General features: G+C 33.7%; 1 protein-coding gene across 1 annotated transcript; it reads left to right on the forward strand.

Annotated features, from left to right (window-relative positions):
* The first annotated feature begins 5392 nt into the window (after window positions 1–5392).
* Window positions 5393–9150, forward strand: LOC120341071 (uncharacterized). Its single transcript, XM_078120271.1, has 5 exons — window positions 5393–5550; window positions 6100–6185; window positions 7343–7447; window positions 8231–8321; window positions 8815–9150. Exons 2-5 carry the CDS (start codon window positions 6175–6177, stop codon window positions 8911–8913), a joined length of 306 nt encoding a protein of 101 aa, XP_077976397.1. The 5' UTR covers window positions 5393–5550; window positions 6100–6174; the 3' UTR covers window positions 8914–9150.
* Window positions 9151–12158: the final 3008 nt, after the last annotated feature.

Here is a 12158-nt window from a genome sequence, read left to right on the forward strand (position 1 = left end):
CCTTCACATAGATGAAAAGTAAATCAGAACATATTTTTTCTGTTGATTCTCAGCATAAACATACTTAATTGAAAAGAAAGTTTGTATTATAAAAGAAACCTGATATCAACGACGTATCTGTTATGTTATATAGGTTACCTTATTTCTTAATATGATTTACGCCAACAACAACCAAATAATTTGCGTCAAAAACTGTGATAAATTGTTTTTTATCATATCTATTCAAAATAGACAATCACGGCTCGTCACGGTCCTGTTTATCTGAATGGGCAGCAAAAAAATATATTGTGAGACCAATAGAATTATTCAAAAAATTTGAAATATATACTTTGACAAAATTACTTACATTCTCGCCATCGCATTCCACACTTTGTCCTCTATCAATGCAATCGTCATTCGACAAAGCTTTGTCACATTTCCAACATCTAACAGCTGTAAGACGGAAATAGAAAGTAAACCTATTATAATTTACCCTTTACTGTGGCCTTATCTATCTACTTACCCTTATCTATCTGAACATTTCAACTCTTTCACAGTTTTTTGCAAGTTTCATCTGATAAATAAATAAAATCATTGTTTAAAATAATTCAACACAAATCAGTATGCATAAAATAAACATTATAATAAAGTACGATTTGGTTCAAATTTGTCGTTTAAATCCTATTCATCGAGCAAGCCAAAGGCAACAATTGCAATCCAATAAATATAATCGAATCGGTTCCAAAGACAAATCTATAGTAAAGTGATAAACCAATCTTTGAGCTTGCGATAAGTTGTCCTAGGAGAATGACTGTTTAATAATAATCTAAGCTCAAGATTGAATTGATTTTGGATTTGCTTCCATAAAACCATCATTAGTTATACAGAACGTAACTTCTGTAATAATTTGCATCAGTGACTTCTTACAGATAAATGGATTTGGTATTGTGTATCAGCGGATAACCCAATTATTATTAAGTCTGTTTTACAAGTTGAGAAAAAAGAGTATTTTCTTTATCGAAAATATGTGTTTTTACCCGATCTTTTTTCCCATTTATAAATTGAGAAGCAGAATAACTAATTGTGCGATGATTGTAATGACATGTCAGACTTCGTCGTATTATATCACCGCAAGACATAAACAATATATATTTTACTTTCATGCCATTAAGCTCTACACTTCAAATTATTCTTCCCATCTGTTAATAATCATATTTCCTGCAAATTATCTAGAAGATATGAAATAATACTGTTCAGTCTACAAACAGGCCACTGTCGTTTGAACTATTATTATCTTCATAAGATCGGATTCCACGATAATGGACTTTGTGACACTTGCTTGGAAAACGGAACCGTCGAACATTCAAAATCACATTGTCCCCGCCATGACTTCCCAAGATCATTTTCAATTAATCATTGTAAAGAACTGAATAAATGCCTCGTTAATCTTATTAACTTACTAACAAATCTCAGAATTCAATCTTTTGTTATAGAATACGTCCTCATAACGGGTCGAAGCATTTGAACACCTAACGCGTAATATCATAGTTCTGGTGCACTAAACTAAGCCAGTTAGAAGCACCAATAAAATAATAATAATCTAATCAAATTGTCAATAATTCTGTATCCTTGAGTTTGTATGCTGTTCCTATGCGACAAATTATGGATGAATTTGGTTCATGGAATAGAGATTGAATTTTATGTTAAAACTTCAATAATCGACTCAAAGCCAGTGCTGGATATGGTACAGTACAATTGTCAGAGCGGCATGTAATCTTTAACCTTGATGAACAGACCATATCATGCTGCATGGTCGCACATTAGATAAATTAATGCTCTCAACATGTAGTAGAACAGCAATACCTCAACAACATAATAATAATTCATAGCGAAATTTTATGTACCTAAGTATACCCAAAGATGAATCAAATTCCCCTGAGTGTATCAACTCCAGGGACCGCACAGTATAATATTTTGAAACCTAGTTATTGACTAACATAATAGTTTTTAATCAACTTGGCAACTATTTATAAATCATTGACAAAGGAGTAAAGTACATCACATTCGTGTATGGGAAAAATAAAATAGCTTGACAGACTTTGTGTATGTATATTATTGCTTTAGCGCAAGGTATTTATGCAATTTCGCTGACATGATTTGTAAAACTGAATGTGACGAAACTGACGATCAAGTTGGAACCACTCTTACGCCAATGGACTATTTTTGTATAAAAAGTGTGGCAAGTTCACTTGTTTTTTTAACAGAACCGAGTCCATACAGTTTCCGATTCCAAAATTTGCCCGCATGTTAACAGTAATTTGAATTTTTTGGTATGTCATCTTTGACGTAGCATAATAAAGTGTTAAATGAACTCAAATCTAGTTTAACAAGGTTCTTGATCCAGGACGAAATGGTGCAAAATAAGGAGTTGACGATCCCATCAATAGACGAATACGAAGAACAATAATGTTTCGTTTTCAGACAGATGATCATGATCAATTATAGATGATGACATAATTTAGAATACGAACTCCTTCTTTTACTCAACAAAATTGAATAATTGCAGCATGCTGATATTATAAGCATTTGACGCCAAACTAGCCAGATTGCTTTTAGGATAATTGCGGCAAGGACGAGTTCCATTGTTCCCAGTAAAATAAACCGTGAAACCCGTTGAGTTTAATGTCTTTCTGTTTCGTATTTAAATAAACCACAATCGTTAAATTCTTGCCAAGCCTGGAATAATCCTATTTCAGCAAATTGTACTTGATGAATAATAGATGTTTAATTGTTCCCAGGAAAGGAAACCTTAAAACCGTTACATCGAGCCTGGAATATTTGCGATATTACTTTTTTATGCGTACGAGTGCAATGTCTTTTTGTTTCGTATTCAACTGAACGATACTCGTTAAATTCCTGCCAAGCCTGAAATAATCCGATTGCAGCCATTGGTAATTGTTGATTAATAGATGTTAAATGTAAACAATGTACTTGAATTGTCATCAACTTAAAATGCCATAACTTGAAATGGTACTCCCGTTGTATGTGCAACAAGATGGCGGACACCGGAACGTAGTATGTGTTTAAGGTTAGGCCATAATTTCAGGTACAAATACTACGGGAGTCACTTGGCTAGTCTCCGAACTTGTAATAGAAATAGAGTGAAAAAAATTAGCCGTAGGTGGAGAGGATTAACTTAAATTGGATATGATTTAATGGCTTTTTCAATGAATGTAATATTTTGTGTCCGTTTCAGTCAGAAAGTTATAATATAGAATGAACACGCCATCAGCATTCGGCTTATTTTACCCATCAAATCTTGACACACAAAAAGAGTTTGTGTTGGGACGAATGCTATACTATACTTACTTTACGAAGAATTGATTTTTAGTCATTTAAATTGATCTGATGCGGTTTTATTCTACTTTCACCGGAGGCAATAAAACGTTTATTCCGTGACGTAATCGCGATGGTGGGCGTGAATGACTGGGAATTTCTCAATTTGTACCAAGTGGACTGTTATTTTCTCACTTGGTACGAAGAAATTAAAGGACTCAATCTTATAGCATAGAATGAACGGCAAAACACGATTATTTGTAACGATATCTAATATGTAATTATGAATCTCTAAATAACGAATTACAGAGTCGCAATTTATAGCTCTTCAACCCACATACAGGAACATAGGAGATATATTATGATAAAGTGTCAGTAATATAGAAGGTATAGAAAAAAAATTGGTATTTCTTTAAGACCATTATTCTTGATACACTTTAGATGAATTCTTAAATTTCATCATTGCAATTTAGTCAGTCTTCATAAATATTGCTGAAGTTCTGCCCGATGTTCACTCTAGTAAAGTCAGCTGACATAAAGAAAAATCAAAATACTATTAACATGCGGGTCAATTTCGTAATCGGAAACTGTATGGCTCGATTCTGATCCGAAAACAAATGAATTAGCCCCAATTTTTATACAAAAAAAAAAAAAAAAATACTTTGGCGTAAGAATGGTTCCAACTTAAATCGTCCCATTCAGTTTTACAAATCATGTCAGTAAATTTTCAAATTAAAATCAATTGCGCTAAAGCGAAAATATACATATACAAAGGCTATCAAGTTATTTTATATGTCCCATGCACGAATGTGAGGTACTTTACTTTTTTGTCTTTTATTTATAAATAGTTGCTAGGTCGATGAAAAATATTATGTTGGTCAAATACTACTTTTCAAAATATGCATTATACTGTGCGGTCCCTGGAGGTGATACACCCGAGAAAAATTTGATTCATCTCTGGGTGTACTTGATCTATTGTTGTTCTACTACATGTTGAGATCATTAATTGTCTTATTTTATCTAATGTACTACCATGCAACCTGTGACTTGATTATCAAGATTAAAGATTACATTCTGACAACTGTGCTGCTGTACTGTCGTTCTGACAATTGTACTGCACGGGGGCACGATAGATGATATGAGATGATAGAGCCAAAATAGTTGTCAGAAAAGTTAATAAAATCATTAAATGATCACTATGAATCGTGATTGAAAAATGTTATTCGGCACTGGCTCTTGAATCGGTTATAACAGTTTTAGGATAAAATGGAATCTCTATTTTATGGACAAAATCACCCATAATTTGCCGCATAAAAACAGAATATCAAATGTTAAGATTTATATAAAAATTAATACCAAATAGAGCAAGATTTCAAATTCATACAGGATTATTGTCAATTTGACTAGATGGCATAAAAGGAAAATATTATTTGTGTCTTACGGTGATATGATACGACGAAGTCTGACATCGCATTGAAGTCATCACGCAACTAGTTATTGTGCTTCTCACTTTATAAAAAATCGGTTAAAAGACTCGTTCTACATGATTCTCAAATTTTACCAATAAAACCATCAACGTTGATCGGTAAATGGTCTCAAAACGACTCAAATTAAAATGAGGTATATTTTAACCACAGTCTTTCAATGAAGAAGATATTCTTTTTCACAAATTGCAAAACAGTTCCAATGTTAACTTTGGGGTGAAATTACCTAATATTCAAATCAATAGAAACATGTCAATATGTCAAGCAAGATACACTAATAAAATAGGAATGCATTTACTTTTCATGCATAATTTTGGAGTAATATTTTAATCTACATCATGTTTAGGAGAAAGATTGATTTGAAAAAGAAGTTATTTGATAAAAATGACACAAGGTGGCTGATTTTGTTTTTCTGATCTTCTTTTAGGCGGCGATTACCTCATCTTGTTTTTCTACTTCCCTACCCAGAAAACGAAAGTTTCTTTTTCTACTTCTCTCCCCACAAAACGACAGTTTCTTTTTTCTTATCAATTGATTGAATTGTTATTTTATTTTTTATATGATAGAATTATCTCCTTCCTCGTATAAAATAGTGGTGCACATACTGCACTGCACATATTGACTTTTCGGAAAGTTGAAACTATCTTCTGTTTACTTCACAGTATCTACTCAACAGTGTAAACTGATAAAATGTTGAAATCCACATTGACGTTACTTGTGCTTGTTTTTTGTAGTGTCGACATTTCAAAAGGTGAGATATTATTACTTTAATACTTCTTTCCAACATGCCGTGTCGTGTCTATACGCCTTTATTTTCCGCCTGTTTTTTGGACGAGAACCGAATACTGACCCACATGTATAAAAATTCTGCTATCCGCTGATACACAATACCAAATTCATCTATATGTAAGAAGTCACTGATGTAAATTATTACGAAAGTTACATTATGTATAACTAAAGATGTCGTATGAAAGCAAATCCAAAATTAATTCTAGATATTTGTGCAATAGGTCATATTGTTAATAATATGACACGTAAGCGGATTGCTCACCATCTTGAGCTTAGATTAATACTGGACAGTGATTAGTTTGTAATTCTCCTTGGACATAAATATCTCAAGCTTAAAGATTGGTTTATCAACTTACTATAGATTTGTCTTTGGAACCGATTTGATTATATTTATTGGATTGTAATTGTGATTTTTATCAGGTGGAACTTGCAAAAAACCGTTAAAGAATTAAAATGTTCAGATAGATCACAGTAAATCATAATAAGTTTCCTTTCTATTTCCGTCTTACAGCCTTTCGATGTTGGAAATGTGACAACGCTTTGACGTTTGAAGATTGCACCAACAGAGGACAAAGTGTAGAATGCGATGGCGAGAATGTGAGTGTTTTTATCAAAGTATATATTTTAAAATTTTTAAATATTTCCATTGTTCTCACAATCTATTTTTTTGCTGTCCATTCGGATAACCGGGGCCGTGATTGTTCATTTTGATTATATATGCTAAAATATTATCACAGTATTTGACGCAAATTATTTAGTTGTTGTTGGCGCAAATAATATTAGAAATTAAGGCAACAGATATATCAAGATAAAGTCGTTGAGATTTATTTCATAATACAAACTTTTTTGTATCAGTTAAGTATATTGATCTTGAGAACTAACAGAAAAAATATTTCCAATCTCTGTTTCTCTTCTATTATAAGGTCGTTGATGTTTATTTTATGATACAAACTTTTTTGTATCAATTAAGTACGTTAATCTTGAAAATTAACAGGAAAAATATTTCCAACCTCTGTTTCACTTTTATTTCAACATCAGTGGTCGGCAAACTGTTTGTACTGTTGTACTAAGTATACTCGTTTTCAGTAGTGCACGGGCCGCATTAATTCCCGCCTATAAATAAACAATCACCACATTCTTCAACCACAAACTTCCCGTCTCACCAGAAACTCCTATTCTCCTATTGTGTTCAACGCCGGTCTCAATGAGACGTGTATTTAGCCGTTTCTCATTTAATATCATAAATATATATTATTTTTATTTACTTTTCATCAATGTGAAGGATTATGTTAATTCATTGTTATGGGCTTGATGACCAAAGCTTTAGAATTAACTGACAAGTTGGTTGGTTATATCACTCAAATAGATTTTCAATAATGCTCACAAAAATATTTTCGAGAAAATTTGTTTGCGGGTCGCATAAGACTGACGGTCCACAGTTTGACGGACCCTACTTTCCATTGATTTGTATATGACGCGGTTTTATTCACAATATCTACATAATAACATTTCAAATAAACATTTGCGATATGACATATCGGCCTAAACGCACGAGTTTTGCAAAGATGTATACCATTCAGTTTCATTAGAATATATCAGACAAATTTTACTCGTTTCACGATGGACCACGATGTTTTGTGGACAATCAAAACTTATTTTAACTTTAGTCGTTGCCTCCATATATAGATTATTCGTTTAGATAATTATAAGGCCTGTTGCCTTGGAGTACTCGTAAAATTTGTGTTCTTTAAAAGGGCGGGTGCTTCACCGAAATCAGATTTAACGTGGGTTTCATTCCACCAATCAGACTCACAACAAGATGCAAACAAGGCAATGAATGCAGCAAAAACGAATATCGGGTAAGATGTTTTTCATGAATTTAAATAAAATTTTCGTGTTAGCAAAATATTATAGGTATTAACAAAATAACACGTTTATTCTCTCAACGCATTTCACAGATTACCTATTTCATATTTAGTTTTAATTTTGTTTAAATTCATTAGATTATTCATTTAATTTCAATTTAAATAAAATAAAGTCAAACTCGACCTCTTTTCCATGAGTTTTGTTATGGTAATTAATATCTAGTAGCTACGCTTTATTTATTTGCACACCAGGTAATGTATCAACACAATGCCATTGAATTATGAAGCCCTAATCCTCGCAAAATTTCGACAAGCTATGAACACCAGAATTGATGATCACAATAACCTTACAGTGGACTTCAGCCATAATAATTAAGATCGAGACCGAGGTGCTACCCAACTCTATTTGCCCTGAGGCTTGGGATACAACTCAATTAAATATTCAAAATTATTATTGTGATAACTGAGTAATATATGCGAGTATCCGTAAAAACCTGAATATTTAACGACCATTCGTCAGTTCTTTTCATAAATACGATTGGCTTGCAAACGCACACAACTACTTTTTACATCAATTCTGCCTCCCATGGCCGGCCTTTTGTGATGTATTTCTTTTTCTCACTCTTTTCAATATGTTTAAGAAAACGGACCACTAGGGTGTTTTTTTTAACAGCAGTTTTTTTCCGTTCAGTATAAATGATAAAATATATGTGCTTTTAAATATCCATCATACAATCAAATTAGAAAGGAGTAGTACTAAAAATTGATTTTTAACAGAATGTTAAAGAATGCAAGTCTAGAAACCCGATCTGCAGATGTTGCTGCGTGGGAGAAGATTGTAATAAACCGGAATTGTGATGTTTTCCAAGTAAGTATTCAAGCTTAATTCTTGTCCGTGTACTTCACCACTCACTTTATCGTCAACAATAGACGATATTTCTGGTTAAATTATACACTCGCAGAACTGTAAATTAAATTTAACCGATTTGAGAACAATCGAATACAAGTATTATCATGTAATTAACAGAATAGTGTTTTATAACTTCATTCATTTATGTAATTATCTTCTAGTTCAGCATACCCGGATTGTCGACCATTGAAATTTGAGAAAATATGAATATATTTTAAACCCCTTTTTATGAAGCGTTTCACCCAATTTCTCCAATTAGGTTCTTGATCAAATGTTCATCTAGTATCAACGTATTTAATGGCTTGAATCATAGGTTATCCCAGTGCCGACCTTGTCGGATAAATACTTTCGAGAAGTAGGGCCTGCTAATAACACATTCTATAGAGCTAAAATATGAATATATATTTAACTCCTTTTTATAAAGCGTTTCACCCAATTTTTTTCAACCAAGGTCCTGAACAAAAGATCAACCAGACAAAAGAAACTATCGGAATCTCTACTGTCTCGATATGGATCAAATAAATTTATATCTTTCAAAAATAAAAACTGAGTATAATAACTAATATTCGAGTGATTTAGTATGCAAAGATATGATACAAACGATTTGCTTATTTTCCCGGAATGTGCTCTGCCAGCCCTTTCACGGTGCCATAGTCGCTACGTACATACAATAAACCATAATACATACATAAAAGCGGACTACAGGTTGAGAATTTGTTAAGCAATGCATTGTTCATGTTGCCAATGTTTTATGTCAAAAAATAAAAGAGGCATTTGCAAAAAGAGGCCCGTCAAGATAGACGGTTCTTGCCGTGTTGAATGAGCTTTGGAATTATATAGCAGAAACTTTAATTGCAAAAGCGGGAAAGTTTTCATCATATTGCTTGGCGCTTGAAAAAAGTACTGACATCAAGGTCACTGCTAATCATGCGGGGAGTTAATGATGATTTTGAAAAAGAGCCCTCAGCCATCGTCCCAATTAAGGGCATGACTACAGGCATTATTTGTGGGGAGCTGCGATTAAAATGATCAAGCGTTTTGGCTTGTTTTTGGCACAACTTTCGGGCATACGATGATAGGGACATTCAATTCTTGGGAAACAAAAGTTTCATTGTTTGAATAATTGTGTAAAAGTTTGGCGTGAAGGTATTTTTTTTTTATTAACTCGTAGTCAGTGTAGCAATACTAAAACACTACCATGTTTAGATGCCCGCGCACGTGAAAGTAAAGTAAATGTGGCCCTTTGTTCAAAAGAATTGGACGACCCTGATGTAGACCCTCGATGCCAGCAGCAGGCCAGATAGTCACGGGGAAACCCGCAAGCAGTTCAAAGATGTTCAAGTAAAAATAATAAAAAGATGAAGATACAAAAGCAGCGACCCCAAATTAGGATTATATAGAAGCAGTGGTCGTGCCCACCACAACCAGTCAGCCAGTCATAAATAAAGATGTACTATAATTAAATATACATAAAAAATATATCCATGGATATCAAGCCAGTAATCACACAAAGTTACTGCTAGTTCCATGCGACATTACATTAAAATGATTCAATTGCTGCAAAATCTGTGTTAAGATATATTCATTGTTCTGAAATCAATTATTTTGTTGTTTCAAATTATTCACATATAACATTCCTCTATTCCATTCAGAATTTCAATTTCGAGGGATAAAAATCTTCAGCAGAATTGAATTCTTTGCCTGAAGATGTAGCACGCATCTAAGTTTCAGAATTAACTTACAAATAACTCGCCCACAATTGCTTTGTTTCGAGCGTGTTACAGCTTTTTAACTGATCGTGGGCCGGAAGAGTTCGTTGCAGCATTCGATTGTGGTATCGATACTCAAATCAGGGAAGAAGAATCACACGCCGTCTTATCGGTCGATATCTCTTACGAGTAATATTTATAAAGTTATTGGAACGAATGGTGGCTAACAGATTGAAATGGTTAAATGCGAAGAATATTATCAGTCACTAATCACAATCTGGTTTCAAGTCGAATAGATCAACATTGGACAATATTATTAGTCTGCACGATGATATATACAAGGCTCTTTCAAGCAAGCGACAGGATATTGCGGTGTTTATTGATATTGAAAAAGCTTACGATATGGTTTGGCGTGAAGGACTAGTTTATAAACTTCATAATCTTGGTAAAAAGATTCGAATCTTAAATAAAATCATTATTATCAAACCAGTCTTTCCAAGTACGGGTTGATCTACTTATTCTAACAGTTCTAAATCAGAAAATGGGATCGTTCAAGGGAGCGTAACAAGTCCATTGCTATTTACAATCATGATAAATGATATTCAAAAAACATTCCTTGACATCCAGAACATTTGATTATGATTGGGCCATTCGCTAATGATTGATTTAAAAATTAACGAACTTGTATCGGATATGCAGCGGTCATTAATGAATCAAACTAGATAGCGATCGGAGACCGTCAACTTTTCGATCTTCAGCATGTAACCGCTACACATCGCAGACAGGGCATTGTTACGCACACAATAGTTCGCAGCGACGAAAGTTAGGGGATCTCCTAAAACAGAAACTGCAGTTTTGATTTCTTCGCTCTGACTTAATAGCGACACCGCGTGTCCCATTACTAATTATTCAATAACTTGCCAATTATACGACATAATTCATCAAAAATCAATAGGCTTCTGTTCCGAGATATGATGAATGCACATGCAATTTGGAGCAGATTCACACTCGCTTTCGTGAGATATCGCGTAACATACGAAAGTGTCTAACACAAAAACAGACAAATACCTATCAACATACTTACCGATCAAGATAGATAAGTAATCAGTTCATTGTGTCATGCATCGGGATCTAACATATAGGTGACGAAATCGCGTGCTGTATTATTTACAAGATCACGTGCGTCTCCACCATTACATCCCTACATTGATGGACAAGACTTGTCAGTTAAATCCCAATATATATATCTTGGCGTTCAATTCGACAATAAGTAGGCGTACAAAGATCATGCAGAACATGTAACACACAAATGTGAACAAAGTTTAATTAAGTTGAGATTTTTGACGGGCACAACATGTTGAGCTTTCAAAAAAATATTGCTTAAATTATACCGGGCCCTGATACGTTCAATAATTGAATATGGGTTGGAAGCATATTATTTTGCACCAAAGTATGTAATTAGGAAAATATAACTGATACAAAATAAATCTCTTCGTATTTGCTGTGGGGCTTTGCCCATCACGCCGATCTGCTGCCAAATCTGCTGTTCCAAATCTCCAACATGCTAACCACATCGGGTATTTTGGGCTGAAATCGGTTAATTGTGTGCCAACTCTTCAGTTACCGCTTTGGGAAATGGAATTCCAGATACTTAATTATCGAATGCTGATATTATTTCGAAAACAGATCCGTTAGTTATAAGTGAATAAGCATGTGATGAATATATTACAAAGAGGTTCGGTCAGTACTTATTAATTTATACGAATGGATCAAAGACGGATACTAAATCTTATATTTTAAAGTATATTTATATGACGTCTTCAAAACTTTTACACCTGACAAAGTGTAAAGTTCGTTAACAACCAAACTTTGTGCCATGTACATGGCATTGCTTTGGATAGTTTTGCATCGGCCATCACATGTTTTGATTTTAACTGATTGTCTGGGCCTTTTACAGAAATTAAGCGAAATTTTCAGAGCTCCAAAAGTATGTGTAGTATGTGTACCAAAATAGGGGTATCTAATTTTTTTCGCCTATTTTACATGGGCAGGGGTATATTCACTTCGCTAATACAGACAGTCCCCG

Source organism: Styela clava, chromosome 14 (genome assembly GCF_964204865.1).
Source record: "Styela clava chromosome 14, kaStyClav1.hap1.2, whole genome shotgun sequence".
In the NCBI taxonomy this organism is placed as follows: Eukaryota; Metazoa; Chordata; class Ascidiacea; order Stolidobranchia; family Styelidae; genus Styela; species Styela clava.

Excerpts from the sequence above, each read along its gene's own strand:
- LOC120341071 (XM_078120271.1), top strand. Across the intron at positions 7,448-8,230 it reads GCAGCAAAAACGAATATCGG|AATGTTAAAGAATGCAAGTC; the intron begins GTAAGATGTTTT and ends GATTTTTAACAG. Across the intron at positions 8,322-8,814 it reads GGAATTGTGATGTTTTCCAA|GTCCTGAACAAAAGATCAAC; the intron begins GTAAGTATTCAA and ends TTTTCAACCAAG.